At 44.7% G+C, this 21,433-nt stretch overlaps 1 protein-coding gene across 1 annotated transcript; it reads right to left on the bottom strand.

Annotated features, from left to right (window-relative positions):
• Nucleotides 1-414: 414 nt before the first annotated feature.
• Bnip3 (BCL2 interacting protein 3) lies at nt 415-20,872 on the bottom strand. The gene is made up of 6 exons (XM_028869294.2): nt 20,721-20,872; nt 10,087-10,234; nt 9,393-9,474; nt 3,803-3,909; nt 3,580-3,729; nt 415-1,396 (listed from the first exon to the last, which is right to left on the bottom strand). The coding sequence occupies exons 1-6, from the start codon at nt 20,749-20,751 to the stop codon at nt 1,351-1,353; spliced, it is 564 nt and encodes a 187-aa protein (XP_028725127.1). The 5' UTR covers nt 20,752-20,872; the 3' UTR covers nt 415-1,350.
• Between the last annotated feature and the right edge of the window lie 561 nt (nt 20,873-21,433).

Here is a 21,433-nt window from a genome sequence, read left to right as displayed (position 1 = left end):
ATTCTGCCTGAAGGCTGAAGCATGAAAAAACTGCCCTTTTGCAACTATGGGTTAAAAAGAAAAGAAAAAGAAAGGCAGTAGGAGGGTGCCGCAGGAGAGATGATTCAGTTTCCAGCACCCTAGAGGGTGACTCACAACCACCTCCAGCTCCAGGGAATCCAGTGCCCTCTCTGGCCTCAAAGGGCACTGCACTCATATGCTAGTGTACCATTTAAATAAAAATAAAATATTCAGGAGTCAAGCGTGATGCTGCTTGCCTTTAATTCTAGCACTTGGGAAGCAGAGGCAGGCAGATCTCTGAGTTCCAGGTCATCCAGAGCTACACAGTAATACTATTTCAAAAAAAGAGATACCATCCCACCATCTTTCTCCAAATGAAAGCCATTTCCAGTAATCATTTAAATATAAACAAAAGACTGTTAAAATGTTACTTTTATTGAACTCACCTGAGTTAAGTGTGGGACAATGAAACAAGTACATGTTTTTATTTATATGGATATATACAGCATGTCAAGGAGGCAGCCTTTCAAAAACATGCTATGGAAAAGAGGAAGACTGACAATATGCCTGAATTAACAGAAGCTCTGGATACTGATTAACCCATATGCAAATCCAGTAATCTCCAAAGGATTTGGCAAAGATGTATTTTCTTTTCATTTCCAGTCTTTTAAAGTAAGACAGATTTGCTTACAATACAGCTGATTTTAAAAGCACACAAAATTTAACTACAAACAATGGGATTAAATGCAGCAGAGTGGTGAAGGTGCCAGCAACAAAACTGACAACCCAAGGCGGTGATGGCAGACAATGAGGCTGCAGAGTGGGGTTTGTGGATAATTTTAGCTTCGCCTGGCTGTTTAATTCACATAGTAAGAGGTCTTTACAGACACACCTGTTTAATTAACTACATTTGTATTTTCTACTATGTAATAGGATTATAAGGCCACAATATTCCTTTGGGACAAACCCTTTAATGATTTTAATATCACTTACTCATTCTTTTGAAGTGTAAAGTGTCTTAACTGGATTATGATTATAGATCATTTTTAAATACACCATTGCTACTATATTAAAATTATTTATACTATTTATATCTAATATTCAAAGAAAATTTACTAATAAATGCTACAATAGGTATCAGTCTGACATGCTCATTAATTGATCCCATAGGTATAATTATAGGTCATGATATTAGTCTATTCTGTCTAACTAAATCAGGAACACTGCATTTACAGAACAAATAAACACACGTAGTGCAGACACCCAAGGATCATGCTAGTTCTTCAGTTATCTGTCACAGCTCAGACATGAATCCTCACTGTGTGAACAAAAGTCAGCTCCAGTTCTTCATCAAAAGGTGCTAGTGGACGTTGTCAGACGCCTTCCAATGTAGATCCTAGACAGAAAAGGAATGGCAATCAATCAGGTCTCACAATTCTCAGGGCAGGGTCACTGTGATTACAGCTTGCAGAAGGGAACTAGCCACCTTATACTTAATAAAGTATGATTATCTGTATCTTTATCAAGTGTTTTAGTCATCAAATATGTATTTCATATTGGTCTAATTTTTCTTAAATTAAAATTTAATTTTGTTTTTTTTTTTTAAATTATATTCTAATGGCACAAAAGACTGAAAGTACAAAAAGAAACTAATAATATAACAACAGGGATTGAAACTCAATGACAAAGTACTTATAAGGGCCTTAACACACAGGTTTAAACCCCAGGACTGCCCTGCCCACACACACACACAAAGTACAAAACAACCACAAATGTCATCACTATAGAGCTTCGCAGTTCCTTCGGTGTGCAAAATGAGCTACACAGCTGTACCCCCCAAGAGAGGTGGCTTCACATCCACATCACTACTAACATCAAAGCCCAACCCAGGAATAAGTAATGAAGCCTCCCTTCCCAGTCAAGTAGAGAGGAGTGAAAGTCTAGGAAAGGAGACAGGAAAGAATTCCAGCTGGCCAGGTCTGTGCAGAGTTGGGAGAAAAAAGACTGTGGGCAGTGAGCTTTTCATCTCAAAAGACTGAAAGTTGCTAAGAGATCTTAGGTAGGGTGGCACCATCAAGTTCTGAGACTGGGAAGGATGCAGGACAGAGACAGTAGGTAGGAGCTGGATGCAGAAATGATTTCCTGAAGAGAAACTCAGCTTGGGTACTGAACATGTAGATTCCTAGACCCAATCCACACGCCTTGCTGGTTCTGTTCTGTTTTTGTGTTTTGAGACAAGGTCTCAGTGAGTAACCCTGGCTGGCCTGGAATTCAGAGATCCCGCCTCTGCGTCCCAAGTGCCACTGAACCCTACTACTTGTTAGTTCTGAGAAAAGTTCCAGGTGATTGGATGCACCTGACCATGAGACCAAGTACCAGGAGAGAACTACACATGGGGAAGAGATGAAGGCAGGTAGGATTCCAGCCCAGCAAGCTCAGGAGCCTCTGGCACCCAGGAAGCCATTTCTATAGGAGGGTCCATACATCTGTGGGTCTGCAGTACAGGAGTTAAGGGCAGTGAGGACTGGAATTGAATGTACCTGAGACCCACAAAATCCCAACAGATCAAACATGAAACAGACCAGGTGTCATAAACCACACGAACAGCCTTGGGGGTTAAGAATAAATAAGCAGACAACAGAGCCTTCAACCCAAAACATATCCCCAACTAACCAAGGCCAGAAGCCCACAGTGCCATCCAGGCCATTCCGATAACTCAAAGCCATACCACACTGTCTTTATATATGGTCTTATAAAATCATCCCCACGTGGATAGAGGAGAGGGTAGCAGTAGGCCTAAAGAAAGTAAGGGCTGGGGATGTAGTTCACTTGGCAGAGTGCTTAGCCACCATGTATGAAGCCCTGAGTTTAACCCCAGGGTCATATAAATTGGGTGTGGTGGCACATGCCCATAATCCCAGCATTCAGGAGGTAGACACAGGAAGAATGAAGCCTTGTGAGGCCAACTGGGAATCCATTTGTCCCAGTCCCTAGTGTCCCCTTGGTAGCCTGCTCTGGCTCTTCAGCACTGGTCTCATCTAGAGAATCCACAGCTCTATTCCCTGGTCTATTTTAGTCTAACTTGATACAAAACCAGAAAACCTGAAGGCCTTATTTATTCTACTATTGCCAAGAATTCAACAGAACCATCCACCCACTATAGAGGTGGCACAAGAAAGAGGCTGGACATGAGAACTCCTGTGTAAGACATGCTGGATATAGGGGCAAGGGCCTTTCACAGCACAGTTTCTGTACTTCTTGACATAACAGCAACTTGGAAGTAAGTTTGTGAAAATACACCAAGCTATGATCGATCTATCGATCGATCTATCTATCTATCTATCTATCTATCTATCTATCTATCTATCCTCTCTCTCTTTCTCTCTCTCAATAACCAATGAGAAGAACATCTATTCTGGGGTCTACAAATCTATCTATCTATCTATCTATCTATCTATCTATCTATCTATCTATCCTCTCTCTCTTTCTCTCTCTCAATAACCAATGAGAAGAACATCTATTCTGGGGTCTACAATTGCCAAGGCCCACCCTGCTAGCACTCACAGAAGCATCACTTACCCCAATCCAATGGCCAGCAGGTGAGACAGCAACAGAGAAGGAAGAAAAACCTTCAGAAAGTCTGCTGAGAAAATGCCTCCCTTCTTCATAACACTTGTGTTTCTCATGCTGAGAGTAGTTGTGCGCTTCGGGTGTTTAAAAAGGAACTCCCTGGGTGGAAAGAAACTACCATTCAGTATGTCCTCTTGTGAAGGGAAGAGCCCATGATACTGAAAACACTTACTTGGGGGGGATATTTTCTGGCCGACTTGACCAATCCCATATCCAATCTGAGTTTTTCTTCAAGATGCTTTCAACTTCTCTTCTTCTCTCAATGTAATCTTCCTCAGACTAAGGAAAAGTATTAATAAAACAAGTGAGCTTCCCACATTCACACCAAGAGTACCCATAGTCTCTTATGTCCTTGTTGAGGCCTTTCTACAGACTGCCAGGAGAAGGTGTGGTCCAGATTAAAGGTGGATCTTCCCACCTCAAAGATCTAGATGAAAGGTTTATCTTCCAACTTCAAAGTGGGTCTTGCAACTTCCAATGATTTAATTAAGAAAAAATCCCTCCCAGCTATGCCCAGTCATTTGGTTTTTAGTTAATTCTAGATGTCAAGTTGACAACCAAGAATAGTCATCACAATTTCACCCCTTTCGATTTAACACACAATCCTATCTCCTTATGCCATGCTTAATTTCCAAATGAAAACAATAACCAGGCCATAACTACACCTAATATGGTATTAACTATCCCATGTACAACTGCAAATGCATTATAAATTTAGACATTTAGGTAGCAATGTCCTTTGAGGGACATTCTTAGTATCTCAAACTAAAATATGTTAATCACTGACATTCTCTTAACTTACATTGTATGATAACTAAATCAAGTAAAGGAAACAAATATCTGTAAACACATTTTTAACAAAATATGACAGAAACATTCATGTCAATTATAGTCCTCATTTCTACAACTGGTCACATGGCCTTAGCAACTGAAATTTAGAACTACCTTCCTCTACTACCCATTCTGTATTTCCTCCACCTTCAGCAAGTATGTCAGGGAATCTTGGTTCTTTTCCTGGGGGGGAAGGGATATGTGACCCATACCTTCAATCCTGAAGAGTCTGTGCCCTTTGTCATCCTGCCTAGATTAAACTGCTGTAGTTTCCTATTGACTTCAATCACAGGACATAGTAGCTCTAAAGGATCCCCTGCATCCTAGACATGTTTCTTAGCTCCACGGTGGAGAAGCAATCCAATTTCCCCCTGCTAATCTAGATCAATCACCCTTCCCAACACTTTTATTCCTTTCTTAGCCTTGGAATTTTGCCTTTATTGGCTTAAGGGGATCACAAAATAAGCTTCCAGTTCAATGGAATGTTTGCTGTGTCTCCTGGCAGAACCACCCACCACCATCACGCAAAAAAAAAAAAAAAAAAAAAAAATTCTAGACCAGCAGAACTTAAGGTCACAGAACAAAAGAAAAAAACTCCCTAGGAGTAATCACGGGTGGAACTACTCCCTTTTCCAACCCTTGATTTTTGGATCCATGGATCCTGGTTATAGAAGAAACTGTACCATATACTGGGCACTGATTTAAAGGGTATACCACCTTCTGGAGAACCTTGCATGCCCTCCAGGCTGCTGAAACCTAATTGGCCCTGTGTCTACAGAAGGTTAATCCATCTATCAGAACAGCTGCTTCAGATGGTGGGGAACATGGTAATGCCAGTGGATTCCATGATCATGGGCCTACTGTCACAATTGTCTGGCTGTGAAGTGAATTTTTTGGTCAGAAGCAATGTTGTGTAGTGGATAAGCATTCTGTAAGCCCACTGATGGTGGTTTTGGCAGAAGCATTATGTGCAAAAAGAAAGGCAAATCCATGACTAGAATAAAAATCTACTCCAAAGTGTTGTCCTTTCCATGGAGAAAGTGGTTCATGTAGTCAACCTGCCACTAGATCTCTGACAGTACCATCCATGTCTAGGGCTCAGTGCTGGTCTCTGCTGTTGGCAGATCTGGCACTCAGCAGAAGGTGTAGCCAGTCAGCCTTGGTGAGTGGCAATTCATGTTGCCGAGCCCACACATAACCGCCATCTCTGCCACCTTGGCCACTTTGTTCATGGGCCCACTGGGCAATGACAGGAATGGCTCTGGAAAGAGACTGACTCTCCACAGAATGGGTCATCCTATCTACTTGATTACTGAACTCCTCTTCAGCTAAAGTCACCTTTCAATGAGCATTTACATGGAACATAAGTGTTTTCACATCCTTTTCCCATCTGGAGAAATCTGTAACACATACTCCTTCCTGAGATGTCCTCCAAACTCCTGACCATCCAGCCAATCCATTGGCTACAGCCTATGAATTCAGTGAACGGTCGTTTCTCTTTCAAAACAAAATGTATGACCATGTATACTGCCCAAAGTTTTTTTGCCCACTGTAAAGATTTCCCTTCTCTGGCGTTGTCTTTCAGGGTTGTCTCAGAAAGGGGTTGTAATGTTGTAGCTGTCCACTTCTGATTCACTATTTTCCCTGGCAGAGGCAACTTGAAAGGCCTTCAATTTGTCTTTCCAACCATAACAGCCCTCACTCCACAAGTCAGGGAACCAATGCAAGAATTCTGCCAAGAGTTCACGAATATAACTCTAGTTCCAGGGGATCTGACACACTCATAAAGACATACGTGCAGGGAAAACCCCAATAATTAATTAATTAATTAAATAAAACTTAAAAAAAAAAATTCTGCTAACTTCTTTTTTTTGTTTTGTTTTGTTTTTGTTTGTTTGTTTGTTTTGTTTTCTCTGTGTAGCTCTGCGCCTTTTCCTGGAACTCACTTGGTAGCCCAGGCTGGCCTCGAACTCACAGACATCCGCCTGTCTCTGCGTCCCGAGTGCTGGGATTAAAGGCGTGTGCCACCACCACCCGGCAGAATTCTGCCAACTTCTAAGTATACCTATCCTAAGTAAACATTCTGGGACTGGGGAAATAACCACCGGATGAGCTTAGGTACCACTGGACCTACTCTGAGTCAAACTTCAGCCAAAAATCCATTAACTGCCACCATAAACACCTACTTTAACTAGCACAATGTTTCTTGGGGTCTCCTGGAATCAACATCAATTCATATCCAGTATCCAAAAGACCCTAGAATATCTGGTTATTCCCTTTCCCCCACTGTACAGTTACCTAGTCTTGTCTCACACAAGCTGTCCTTTATGGACACGCCCACTTTGTCCAAGTCCTACTCAATCTGCTAATGTAGTAGGTTTAGGGACTGGAGATGTAGCTGAGTTAGCAACATGGTAAGCATCTACCTACCATGTACAGAGTCCTGGGTGTTCCATTTCCAACACCACATCAACAGGGTTCAGTGGCACGTGCTTTCTGTCTCTGCACTTGGGAGGGCTAGGGCTAGGGGAAGTTGAAGTACAGCCTAAGCTATAGAGTAGGAAAGGCTCCACCTCAGAATACTAGAAACATTGTTGTAATGTCATGAGGACCTAGATAACACCAGAACCTATTCTAGCAGAAGAAAATGAGAACATTCTAAAATGAATCAAATAGGTGTGGCTAAGTAAGTGGAATATTATAACAAGCTAGTTTAAAAGATGATTTTGAGAAAAAGCAGACTACAATTTCAGCTACATTTAAAAAATTATGTAACAGCACAAAATACTAATTAAGATGGTCTTCAAAATAGGAGATAATAGGAAATTTTCTCTTGTGTTCTTAAAATTCTGAGTACTTAAGTGGGGGTGGAAGGTATTTAAAATAATACAAAAATTTAAAAATATGACTGCTCCAAAAGTGGACATGCACTCAAGTATATTGTAGGTTGAGTGAGTTCCAAAAGCCTTTGGAGCCCAGATTGGGGCCAAACAGAGTTCCCCGAAGAAAGCCTAGGCTAGAAGTAAAGACAGTCGGTTTCTGGTAATGGGATACTGGTAAAAATCGGCACAGGAGGAAACAATGCTTTTAGTAGAGACCTTGCTTCCTAAGAGAGCTGCTGAACTATTAAAGATGTTATTCATCTTCACCATATTAAACATTATGCACTACCAGATAAAAATGATCAAGATTCCACTGCCTCAAACTACTACATAGAAATGGTATGGATAAGAACAGTCAGCTTAAGCAATAATCCATCTACATGTCTCACTCTGAGGTTCTGTGGTGGTTTAATTAAGAATGTCCCCCCTCCCCCAACAGGCTCATGTTTGAATGCCTAGTCATCAAGGAATGCCACTATTTGGGAGGAATTAGGAGAGGTGGTCTTGTTGGAGTAGGTGTGGTCTTGTTGGAGAAAGTGTGTCACTAGGTGTGGGTGTGAGTTTCAAAAGCCCAGGCCAGGCCCCTAGTTCTTCCTCTTCCTGCTGCTTACAGATCCAGATGTAGAACTTTCAGCTACTTCTCCAGCACCATGACTGCTTCCTGCCATAATGAGAATGGACTAAACCTCTGAAACTATAAGCAAGCCCAAATTAAATGCTGTCTTTTATAAAAAGTTACTGTGGTCATGGTGTCTCTTCACGAAAATAGAACACTGACTAAGGTTCTATCTACAATAATGCTAGGGACATCGTATATAAAGCTCATTTAAGTTTCTGTTAATATTAGAAAAGTGAGTTCATGGACTGGGATGTAGCTCAGTTTGCAGAATGCTTGCCCAGCATGCACAAGGTCCCAGGTTCTAGTCCCACACTCACTACAAAAGCCAAGTGTAGCTGTACACACCTATAACCAGTTCAGCACTAGCAAAGTGGATTTCCCAATAAATTAACTAATTTTTAAAAGACGGTTTTAAAAATATAAGCTGTGTGGGGCTAGGAAGATGGCCCAGTGGTTAAGAGTACTTGCTCATCTTCCAGAGGACCCAAATTCGGTTCCCAGCAGCACCCAGACCAGATGGCTGACTCCTGCCCATAATTCCAGTTCCTTTGGCTTCTGGACACCTGCAGTCATGTGCACATACCATACAGACATAGACACACACAATTTAAAATAATTTTTTAAAAACTCTATTAAAGCTGGACAGGGGTGGTGCTGGACAGTGGTGGTGCTGGACAGTGGTGGTGCTGGACAGTGGTGGTGCTGGACAGTGGTGGTGCTGGACAGTGGTGGTGCTGGACAGTGGTGGTGCTGGACAGTGGTGGTGCTGGACAGTGGTGGTGCACGCCTTTAACCCCAGCACTCAGGAGGCAGACCCAGGCGGATCTCTGTGAGTTCGAGGCCAGCCTGGTCTACAGAGCGAGAGCCAGGACAGGCACCAAAACTACAGAGAAACCCTGTCTCAAAAAACAACAACCAAAAAAAAAAATAATAATAATAATAATGCTGCTGTTCATGCATAGGTCTTGAATTTGGTTCCCACCACCCACACCAGGCAGCTTATAGCTGTCAATAACTTCATGTCCAGAGGATCTAATATCCTCTTCTGGACTCCTTGGACACCTGCATATATATAGCGTTCTCTCACACAGACACACATATATGCATAAATAAAACTTGAAAAACACAGATCTCCAACACTCCTGTAAAATGACAGGCACAGTGGAACAGTTCTGTAATCTCAGCCCTGGGAGGCAGAGGTAGGAGTATCACCAGGGCTCACTTGCCAGCTTGTCTAACCAAACTGGTAAACTCCATGTTCAATGAGAGACCCTTTCTCAAAAACTAAGGGGGAAGCAAAGGTAGTGGTGTGTGTGTGTGTGTGTGTGTGTGTGTGTGTGTGTGTGTGTGTGTGTGTCAGAGATATTATGCAAAAGTCACCAGACTGATGATGTGCTAAACCTTATAGCATCCTCCTCTCTATGGCTTACCAGAGTGCTGTTTTTCTCTCCAAAGCTGTGGGTGTCTATTTCAGCTCTGTTGGTATCTTGTGGTGTCTGGGAGCGAGGTGGGCTTGATTAGGAAATGGACAAAACAGAGCAGCATGTTAATTCTGTCATAAAAAGCATAAATTCCAAGCAGGACCTCAATAAAGGGGATGGAGAGGGCCCTCAATAGCATGCCTCTTCCCTTCTGCCTAATACCAGACCAGGCCAAACAATTCCTCAGTCTTTTCAAATGAACATACAGGAACCAGCTAGACAGCTCTGAGGGAAGCTCCACCCTTCTGCATGATCTGTTGCATAGCCCTCAGAAGCATCTGACCTTCGATCACTGACTCTCAGACACATACCTTGGATTCAAGCCCTAGTAGTGCTACCTAGGAAACAAGCCAGCTGGGGGGCATGAAGGAAACTGCTCAGAGTCAGTATTCACAGTGAACAGATGGGGGGGCGTATATTAATGGACTTTGTTATTTGTCCCTAGGTTTAATATGTCCCCTCCAGACTGAGCCCCAGATCACTCCCTCCCAGCAGACTCCAGGGTTCCTTGTACCAGAATTGCCGCTGAAGTTACTTCCAAATGTGGCCTTAGACCTGGAGGCCCACCCACAAAAGCATGCACAACTGTGATTATTCATCTGCTAGGAATATCAACACTGTAAGAGACATCCAGAAAACCTACCTGTCACAGTGAGAACTCTTGGAGCTACTTCGTCCAGATTCATGCTGGGCATCCAGCAGTATTTTTTCCATGTCACCATTATAAATAGAGACGGAGGCTGGAACACTGCTCCCATTCCCATTGCTGAAGTGCAATTCTACCCAGGAACCTGAAGACAACAAAAAAAGCAGTTAGAAATCTGCCCACTCATGGGACTTGATGATGTATACTTTAGTCCAGATACTCTTGAGTTCAAGGCCAGCCAGGACTACATAGTAAGACCTTGTTTCCAAAACAAGAAAGAAAGAGAAAAAAGGGGGGGGGGGGGTGAGAGAATGAGCATGCATTGCCCACTCACATTCCCAGGAAATCCCAAAGGTGGCACATGATGAGCCATCACTCTAGGCCCTACTTGAATCCCACTTTAGACACTTGCATTTCTGGTCTGCTGGTCTCCTTAGGTCCAGTAGGCAAGGTTCCTGAGGCTGAGACACTGCACTGTATCTTGACATTCCTTTATTCCATGCAGGTATTCTACAAACCTGTTGCTTTACCAGGGACCAAGATGGGGGTCTTGTTTAGGCTGGCAAAAGAACTGGAGGTCTGGCCCCTTCTGTGAGGTGGGTTACAGTCATGGGTCAACATGTCTTACCAAAGACTTAAACTATTTTCACATTCCAGGGTCATATGGCCCTGAGGCTCTGTGAAATTCACATTTATGACTGTTGGTCTGCATTTATACCAGAAATCAGATTAGCGAGTTTTGAAACAGAAGTTAATTTCTGGTTACATTTCACTCACTAGAGGGATCTACCTTTCAAGTATTCACTTACACAAATCTTTTACACTATAGAAGTATAGCATAACACACATTAAAAATGGAAGTCCAGGGGTACAGTTTGGTTCTCCAACACCACAAAAATAAAAGAACACTTTGTACTGTTACATCAGTGGCTTGCTTCCAGTTTGGGCTGCTAAGTGCATCTATAAACAATATTTTAAGACAGGCAGTGGTGGCACACGCCTTTAACCCCAGCACTCAGGAGGCAGAGCCAGGCAGATCTCTGTGAGTTTGAGGCCAGCCTGGTCTACAGAGCGAGATCCAGGAAAGGCTCCAAAGCTACACAGAGAAACCCTGTCTCGCCATAAAAAAACAAGGGCTAGTGCTGTCGCTCAGTGACAGTGTACTTGCCTTGAAATCATAAGGAAGGCCCAGTACTGCCAAATGTTTGTGTGTGTGCATGTGCATATTTTTCAGCAGGACATGGTGGTACACATTTAAATATTCAGCAAGGCTAAGGCAGGACTGCCAAGCTTGAGATCAGTTTGTGCTACAAAGACCCCTATCTTTAGAGATGTAATTCTAAACAGTCTTATTAAATAAGAAACACAGAGCCAAATAAAAAGTTAAAAGCCCAGAGATCGAGCAGTAGCCAAGAGCTAAGACCACCTTATCTTCCCAGTCCACTCGCTGCTGTCCTTCCCCTGAGAGAGACCTTCTTCCTGTGTCCTGTCTTTTTATTGCCTTTCTGTTCTGCCTTCTCATTGGTTCTAAACCCAACCACATGACTTCCTCATCACTGTGTCTCTACAGACCTCCAGGTCTCTATAGTTCGGGTTACCACTTGGCTGTGTCCTTGAACACACAGAGACTCTGCCTGCCATGTGATTGGATTAAGGGTGTCCGCCGCCGCCGCCGCCGCCGCCGCCGCCACTGCTAAATAGCTTGCTCTTAGCTCTGATCCCCAGGCAATTTTATTTATTAACATACAAATAAAATCACATTTCAGCACAAATAAAATATCACCATACATCTTTAAAAAATAAATTATGTGTGTGTATATGTACACACACATACATACATACATACACACACACACACACACACACACACACACACTCCCACCTGTAACTGTATAGTCATTTTTACTATGTATCTAATGAATGGGGTTACTGGGTGAAATGCAGTGTTTTAACAGATTAATGCTAACAAACTACTTTCTGACACAGCTGAACCAGCACGTCCGTAATCACAGCATGAGTTTGTGCTACTTCACACTGTGCCAACACTTGATTACTGGTCTGACTTTCATGCTCCTGGATTTGAATGCTATGTTTGGCAACAGGGGCGTCTTTTATTGCAGACCTGCCTCTGCTTCCCACCCTATAGTGCTTGCTTGCTTTCTGTTTATTTAGTGTTTGTGTATCAATATGTGGGCACCTGTGCATGGTATACAAATGGAGGTCAGAGAACAACCTGCAACAGTTGGGTTCTCTCTTTCTATCATTTGGGCCCTGGGGATTGAACTCAGGTTGTCAGGCTTGACAGCAGGCCCCTTCTATCTTGCTGGCCCCTGGTCTGTCTTTGGCAGAATCTGAGTGTATGTTTAAGTGTGGGCCTCATTCTGGGCCCAGGCTGATTTCTCTATTTTGATTCACAGGTCCATTTGTTTATAGAAAATCTTTTGTTGAGCCATTAAAATGGTTCAGTGGGTAAAGGTGCCTGTTGCAAGAACACATGCATGCACACAAGGCAATAACAAAAAAGAAAATCATTTAATAGATAAGAGGTAGGCTGGGCATGGTGGTCCATGACTTTAATTCTAACACTCGAGAGGCAGAGATAGGAGGATCTGTTTGAGGCCAGCCTAGTCTACCCATCAAGTTCAAGGACAGCCAGGACTATATACAGTCCCTACCTTAGAAAAACAAAAAATGGGCCAGGCAGTGGTGGGGGCACACCTTTAATCCCAGCACTCAGGTAATAGAGGCAGGAGGATCTCTGTGAGTTTAAATCCAGCCTGGTCTACAAATCGAGTTTCAGGACAGCTAGGACTGTTAAACAGAGAAACTCAGTCAGTCAGAGTCTCTCTCTCTCTCTCTCTCTCTCTCTCTCTCTCTCTCTCTCTCTCTCTCACACACACACACACACACACACACACACACACACACATACACATACACATACACACATACACACACACCCCCATGGGAGGGAGGGAGGGAGGGAGGGAGGAAGTGGAACCACTTCTAATCAACTCACTGAGTTGGGGAATTAGAGCTTGTAAGAGGCCCTAGTTTCAATCTCCAATACCAAAAGGGAGGAAGGGAAAAGGCAAGAGTCACTTCAAGTTCAAGGCCAGCTTAGTCTACATTGAGACTTTGTTTCTAAACCACCCCACACACACATCTCCAAAAAGAAAAAGGAATTATGCATGATGTCACACACCTATAATCCAAAAAAGATAGGACTTAAGAGTTCAGGGCCACCTTCAGCTACCAGTTTAAGGAAGCCTGCGCCCTGTGCTACACGTGACCTCTAAAACCAACAAACTCCCCCTTAAAAAACCAGGCATGATGGGCATACCTGCAATCCCAGAATTTAGGAGAAAGAAGCAAAACTGTTGCAAGTTTGAGGCCAGCCAGTTCCAGGCCAGCCAAAGGTACACAGTGAGAGTCTCAAAAGCAAAACACACATACATGTGCTCTGGGAGCAAGAACAGCTATACAACTTTCCAGAACACCAAAAAGAGGTGTTTTAACACTCAGAAACCTGGCCTGTGTACTTGTTGTAGAAAATATCACATCAATCAGGAAAAAAAAAATAATCAAAGGCCCAGAAATAAACTGGATTTATAGTTTATACCATCAACAGCCTCTCAGTAAGCTAACAAATCATACAACCCAAAACTGAAAATAAACACAATTTTCCTCATTAGCCTCTCAGATTGCCTCGTGGAGAAGCAGGTCTAGCCCACATGAAGCATAACACCAACTCAGAAGAAGGGCAGAGTCCAGAGCCTCTCAGCAGCTGCACAAAGGCAGAGGCCCCAGTGCCCTCTGAGACCTGCAAATCCCCACATTCCAATTCCAGACTCTCTAACGTTATTTGCTGGCCTTCCTCCCTTCACTGACTGATGACACTCAGAAGCCAGGGATGGTGGCTCATACCCAGATCCCCTGTAGTTCTGAGTCACTAAGGCAGGAATGTTACTCTGAGTTCAAAGCCATCCTGGACTACAGTGTAAGCTCCTAAACCTAGTCTACTGAAGGGTACATAGCTTCAGCTATGGGCAGTTCCTTTTGTTTAGGTCAATCTAGTATTCAGAATTTGAGCCTGTCCCAATTTATTTGATGAAGCTTAATGTTATCCAAACCTTTTCTGGTATCTAACATAAATGTTAGCACCCACCCCTGATGGCAAATATAGACTTTTTCACCCACCCCTGATGGCAAATATAGACTTTTTCAATCAGGAGTCCAAGGACTTAATACTATTCTGACAGTATCTCCTAAAATTAGTATCCAGTCCCATAAATTAAAGGCTGAAACCCACAAGGATGCCGCATATCAGACACCAGTCACAAGTAGAGTACAGGCCATCTACACTGCTGCTCAGTAAATTACAAATTTAAAAAACAAAAACAAAAAGACTCATTCAGGATCCCCACAGACCCCTCAGATTTAATACTTTGCTAGAGCTCAGAACCCAAGAAAATATGTTGCTTAGTTTGTGATACAGTTCAGAAGCAGCCAGATGAAACACACACACAGGGCAGGGAACACCATCTTCCTGTTGCCAACTCCAAAGCTCCATGAACAGCTTTGAGCTCTGGCTCAAAGCTGGGCTGTAGTGGCAGTTTCTTATATTTTAAACAGCCCATCCACCAGCTCCCTCCCTCCCTGGTGGCCCTAAATTTCCACGCTCTGATAACTTATTAGTGACCAAACTGTAGCCTGAGGCTAGCTATTCTGGGTCCCCAGTAAGTCATCTCACTAGCATAATCTTAGGGGCTCCTTACAAAATGGACCTGAGTAACAGGATCAAATAAATTCCCCCTAGCTAAGAGATTTGTTTCATGTCAGTCTCAGCACTGGGAGTACCAGGAGTTCAGGCCAGGCTGGTGCATAATGGAAGACCTATCTCCAAATATAAAAACAAAAACCAGGTACTCAGGAATCCCACAAGTTTAGGAGCTTGTAAGAGGAACTGAGCCAACAGCCAGATGTGTGTGCAGTTACTGCACCAGGGGTAACTGACAATGCAGGGAGCCCCTGTCTCTGTCCTGGTCTAGACCATTGTAACAGACTCCACAGAGACTTACACAGGAGTCATTTCTCACAGTTGTGTCACAGTTGTGGGAGCTAGCAAGCCCAAGCTCCAGTCCTTTGCTGTCTGTGAGGAAGCCAGTTCCCCGAACAAGACCTTTCACTCGGGCTCATCACAGTGCAGCAGAGCACTGGTCCTGCAGTCCTCACACTGGTAGCACTGGACGACTGTCAAAGAGACAGATTCATGTCTTGCAGTGCTTTCAAAAATCATCAGGAGGCCCAGCACCTTCGAGGGGGAAAAAAAATCCCATTTAGAATGATCTGCTGCAAAAGCCTGGGTCCAAAAGCTCCATCTCCGGGAATGATTTACTAAGGAATGAGTTTTATCATTAACCTGTGACTGGATAGGAAGTGTAAGTCCTGGAAAACAGAGAAGACTATTCATTTACATACACCCTGCAGTTATTCATCCATCTTTTTAAACAGGAAAGATTGGGTATGCAGCTATAATACTAATAGAACACTTGGAAGTTGAGGGCAAGTTTAAGGCCAGCCTGGGCTATATAAGCAAGAAAATAAATAAATAAATAAAATTTAAAGCGTTTTTAAAAGGAAAAGAGCACAGGATTGTTTCCTAACAACATTTTTGGTTTTTTGAGACAAGGTTTCTCTGCAGCTTTGGAGCCTGTCCTAGAACTTGCTCTGTAGCCCAGGCTGGCCTCCAACTCACTGAGTTCTGCCTCCTCTGCTGGGATTATAGGCCCATGCCACCACCACCCAGCCAGGATTGCTTTTTAACAAACAATTTCCTCAGTCAACACAGAAAGAGAGCAGTGCTGCTGGCCCAAAGCCCTCATCTCCATTTTCCACCCCTTTCTCCCCCTCTCTGAACCACACCAAGACACAAGGCAAGTACAACTGACATCTCCCTGCTTCGGGAGCCACTGGGAGGTGAACTCAAGTTCCCTAAGAAGAAAATGCTCTTACTCTATGTGTAAGAGTGGTCTGCCTGCATGTATGTTAGTGCACCATGTATGTGCCTGGTGCTCAAGGAAGCAGCTCCCCTGGAACTGAAGTTATTGGCGGCTGTGAACAAGTAAGTGCTCTTCTTAACTGCTATAATCTCGCTAATCCATCATTTGGTTTTGGAGACAGAATCTCACTATATAAACCAGGCTGGCCACTGTGTTAGTTGGTTTTAATTTGTCAACTTAACACAACTTAGAAACTGAGGAGAGGGCTTTTTAAAGTATTTTATTTGAACTTGCAGGAACTGGTTCTTTCCTTCTACTATGTGGGTTTCTAGGGACCAAAATCAGATCAACAGGTTTGACAGCAAGTACCTTTACCTGCTAAGTTATCTGGCCAACCTCATACATAGGAAGTGAGTCTAACTGAGGAATTATTTAGATCAGGTTGGCCTATGGGTCTATCCAGGGAACACTTGTCTTAATTGATATAAGACAATCCAGCCCCTCGTCAAGGGGTCCTGAACAGTTCAAAAGTCAGAGAAAGCTAAATAGAAAACTAGCAAGCAGGTAACATGGGTCCACTCAAATCCTCTCCACTCCTGACTGTGGATATGATGTAACTAGCTTCATTGAGCTGATCCCTCAACTTCCTCAATAATGGAGAGTAAGCCAAATTAACCCTTCCTCTCCTAACTGTTTTTGGTCAGAAGTGAAACTAGGTCAGCCATCCAAGTTAGGATCCTCCTTGAGTGTATAGTTCAGCTGACTAGAGTACTTAAAAAGCATGCTTACTTACAGCTGTCGCTTTATGGCACCACATAAATGGTGTATTGGCACGTGCCTGCAATCCTAGTGCTCTAGAAGTGGAGCGAAGAATAAAAGTTTAAAGTTACCCTTGGCTACTTACTTACTAAGTTCAAGGCCAGCCTGGGATACAAGACCATCTCAAAAAAAAATTAAATAAAAAAGCTATCTCTACTTTAGTCAGCCACTAGAGTACTGAAATTACAGGGCTGCTCTACCCGCCTGCCTTCCAGGCTGCTTATATAATGACAATCCAGGGAAGGTAATCCCCTCTGTGTACTACCCTCTATATCCCAAGGCAAAATTATAGATTGTCAATGCCTAACAATAACTACAGCCAACAGACCCCCATGTGGAGGAAACACAGGGTCCCTATTCTCAAGGCCACCCTACTTCCTGGGAGTAGCTGGACTCAATCCATGGTTTTCCAGAAACTGAGCCCAACTTGTAAACAGACTTAGAGATTCAAGCAAATATGCTGACAAGCTCAAGCAGAGACAACATCCAACCAGAGCTAGAGGTCCTCAGAGAGGAGCAGGCAGGCACACAACCTCGAAACAGAAATATAATGCCAGAGGAGAATGATGCAAGTACTATAGCATTCCAAGAAAGCCAAGCAAGGGAGCACCAAGTCTGGGGGAAGCAATGCTCCCAAATCACACAAGTCTTCTCCAGAAGTGACTTTTGCTGTCTCAACACTTGACTTAGGAGGGGAACAAGAGACTAGGCTGGCAAATGATTCTGAACAGAATCTGCCTGGTAGACAATCCAGGCTACTGGCTTCCTTTTCTGTCACACACACTTGTTTTATTGACCATGCTTCGTGTAGCCAGGCTGGCTTTAAACTCCTGATCTTCCTCCCTCCATCTCCCAATGCTGGGATTACAGGCTTACATCATGTCCGGTTAAGCTACTGGCTTCTAAGACTAACTAGTGAACTTGTCTCTCTGCCTATTGCCAGGTGGTGCCTGTCTAATGCATCCTGAGTCAGGTGCCCCCAGGTTTCCCTCTGGTACTAAGCAATCTGTGGCATGTCCTTAATTCAAGTAGTCATCCCTATTTTCACTTAACCTCTGGATCTCAGTATGACTATTTGCAGGGGTGAATTCATCTACAGCCTAGGAGGAACCTCTTCAGTCTAATGTTTTTCTCGTCATACAACCCTGCCTGAGTCTGCCTGTAATCACAGAATCACTTATCAGAACCAGTTGCAGACAGGGCAGCTGAGTGAAGACGTTACAGAGTCTATAATAGTGGGCCTTTCAGGGAGAGGTAGCAGATAAAGCACAGAAGTATCACGAAGCTTATGTCCCCTCCTGCATGCCAGAAGTCATACAAAGAGGAAAAAGCCAGCCCTGCTTTTAAACGCCTTTCAGTAAGATGGACAAGAGGTTAAAAGGAACAGAATCAATCCATTTTGTGGGTAACACCTTCAGAAAAACTAGTCCCAGAGGTTGCTAAGGGGAATATTTGCTGTCCCACCTACCAACAAGGCTTCCACAGCTCTCAGCCTCAGAAGTAAACAAGAAGTGAGCAGAACAGGCGGGCAGAGGAGCTCAGACTCCAAGCTGGGATTCACATTTCATAGGGCAGCTGAGATACGCCATGTGACTCAAATGACCCCTCCTACCCCGGCTAGACGGTGAGCCAGTGCCGGGCTGCACGTACACCCCAAACAATGGCCCAAATCCTTAGCGTGAGTTTCCACACGGTAACCATCTTTTTATAGAATAAGCAAAGCAGAAAAACAAAAATCATCTTAACCCCTGAAATGACAAATGACAGCCTCGCTTTGCCAGTGACTCAGCAGTCTAAAGTGTATGTCAAGGAATTAGAAGGTAACTGAGACCTCTCAGGAGTACCCAGAAACTTCCAGAGATGAAACCTAAGTAACAGTGTTAGAAATAAAATCTCAATAACTACAAACATGACTTTACAGCAAATGTTATAAAACATCCCTTGATTTCATTTTTAAGAGAAAAGACAGTCTATCAAAGGAGAAACTGCCACTGTTCGAAGTTAAGGAATAAGTAAAACCTGAATTACAAGATTTTTTTTCTAATGTGGTTGTAGTTTTAAAATACAGATTCTAGAATATATTAGGCTGGTTAAACTGGTGTACTAAAATCTTATTTAGAGTAATAAATGCAGATCACTAAATCTTAATAAATGCTTTTTAAAAATTCTTAACACAACCTAGCATGATGTTGTACGATTTGATTCCAGCACTCCAGTAGACAGAGACAGGTAGATGTCTGACACAGCCTCGTCTACACAACAAGTTCTCAGACACCCAGAGCTACACAAACCATGTCTCAAAAATAGAAAACAAATCTTCACACTAAGTTGGGTATGGTAGCACATGCCTTTAATCCCAGTACTAGGGAGGCAGAGTTCTGACAATTCAGGAATAGTGAGACCCTATCTTAGAAAAAAAAGTTAAAGTACTCACTTTAAAGGTTTAGATGGCTCTCTCATGTTTATTTACATGCTCATTTTACTTAGTGAACTCTTGCTTCAGAGAATACAAAGGTCAACAGGATCCTCCTCCAGTTCTTGGGTCCTTTAGGATTAAGGCTGAGCTCTTAACTCAGACCCACCAGGTGGCTCTCAGAAATGTGTGATGGCACACACCACTCTAGGGTGGCCTTGCAAAGCTAACAGCTGTCTGCTCAGTGCTGTTAGTCTGGTAAAGGCTGCGTGCCAAGAGAGCCTTTTTGTTGTTTGTTTGTGAGACAGGGTATTGCTGTGTAGTCCAGCCTAACCTTGAATTTGTCAAGACTAAGATTCACCCTCCCCATAATGGGATTTCAGATGTCTCACCACACCCAGCCTAGCTTCCATCTTCTAAATCTACAGATCACTTCATCGCTTACAGTGAGCCTACTGAGCAGAATTATAAGCACTTTACCCCACTTTTGTGTTGTTTGTGGCTCTTCCACGCTGAGCTGCACCCCAGCCCTACTGTCTCTCTCTGTCTTGTCCCCCGACCCCGACCCCGGCCCGTCCACCTCCAGGTTTCTCCGTATAGCCCGGGCTGTCCTGGAACTCTCGCTCTGTAAACCAGGCTGGCCTCAAACTCAGAGATCCGCGTGCCTCTGCCTCCTGCGTGCTGGGATTAAAGGTGTGCGCCACCACACCACCGCCTGGCAAGATAACAATCTTTTAACTCTAAGAGGTAACAGTGGTCTGAAGCCTCAGATCCTCCTCTTCCATTAGGAAGAGATGACAAAGCAAGCCAGGGCTAAAGATGGGGGTGGGCGCGAACTGTTCATCCCAGCTACTCCAGAGGCTGAGGCAGGAGGGTTCCAAGTTCAAAGCCACTATGTCTTTAAAGCATAAAATGAAGACAGGTAGTGTTGCTCGGTGGTTGAGCTCTTACCTCGCACATCCAGACCTGGTTCCATAGCCGGTACCAAGTAGGAAAAGTGAGAGGCACCATGACCATAAATACTGATGGGTTCAATCAAAGCACTGAAAATTCAACCTGAAACCTCTGGCTCCCTTAAACAATGTTGAACCAGGCGTAGGGGTAGCGGAAGGCCTGTAATAAAGTGAGCTTGACTCAGGAAGCTGAAGAAAGGGGATCGCAGGGAGTTCGAGGCTTGCCTGACCGAAAGAGATGGAAAGACACAGAACAACTGACAGTGTGAACAACAGACCACGAAAGATTCGGCCCGGCCTGACTGTAAAGGGACTGTCTGTAAGATGCACCGAGGCTCATCGCCCAGCCCCGGCCGCACCTCACAGCATCGCGGCCTCCATGCCACCGCACCCCGGCCCCGCGACCCTGCCGCCCCCGCGGTCCCCCTCGGCCCAGAGCCTCACCCTGCAGGTTCTCCTCCCCGCTCTGCGACATGGTGGCTCGGCAAAAGAGCCCGAGCCCAACTGCGGCAGGGCAGGCCTCAGCGGCGGTCACCGAGAGCTACGAGGGCCACCCGCAGCCTGCTCAGCTCTGAGGCCAGGCGACGCGGGGCTGAGGGACAAGGGGCGGGGCGGGGCAGGACGCACGCGGCGGCGGCGCCCATTGGCTGGGGGGCGGGGCTTGCAGGTGGAGGAGGAACGCGGGGCGCGTGCGGCACGTGCGGCGCGTGCGCGGGGCGGGGCCTGGGTGGGCAAGGGGCGGGGCCTGGGGCCGGAGTGCGCTGGAGGGCGGCTGTTTTTTAAGCTCCGGAACCGAGGGGGCTGGGGGCGGGGCCTGAGGCTCGAGCAATTGGGACGAGGACGTGCGCGGGTAGGGGAGAGGCTTGGGGCGAGGTCTGATGCCGGAGCGTTGGGACTCCGAGGTGCGTGCCTTGCAGAGGCGCTAGGGGAGGGGCCTGAAGCCGGGCTAAAGTGGGCACGGCATGGGCGGGCCCTGAGGTGGGCGTGGCGTGGAGAACCAACCGCCAGGCTTTGGTGCGGCTGGCGTAGGTGTGGAGCCTACCGCTGCTGCCCGCGGTTGACCCACTCTGTGCCCCTAGCTCCCGAACCTGCGGGCGCCAGCGACGGGAGCACACGGTGGTCTCGCTGTCTCTGTGCACGCTTCCAGATACTATTTC

The sequence above is a fragment of the Peromyscus leucopus genome, chromosome 1, assembly GCF_004664715.2.
Source record: "Peromyscus leucopus breed LL Stock chromosome 1, UCI_PerLeu_2.1, whole genome shotgun sequence".
Taxonomy (NCBI): domain Eukaryota; kingdom Metazoa; phylum Chordata; class Mammalia; order Rodentia; family Cricetidae; genus Peromyscus; species Peromyscus leucopus.
Note: the sequence above shows the minus strand (reverse complement) of the source record. Positions and strands in the feature narration are given on the sequence as shown.

Excerpts from the sequence above, each read along its gene's own strand:
- Bnip3 (XM_028869294.2), bottom strand. The coding sequence starts at position 20,751 with ATGTCGCAGAGCGGGGAGGAGAACCTGCAGG. Across the intron at positions 3,730-3,802 it reads CCAGAAAATATCCCCCCCAA|GGAGTTCCTTTTTAAACACC; the intron begins GTAAGTGTTTTC and ends CTTTCCACCCAG. Across the intron at positions 1,397-3,579 it reads CTGCTGGCCATTGGATTGGG|GATCTACATTGGAAGGCGTC; the intron begins GTAAGTGATGCT and ends TTTTCTGTCTAG.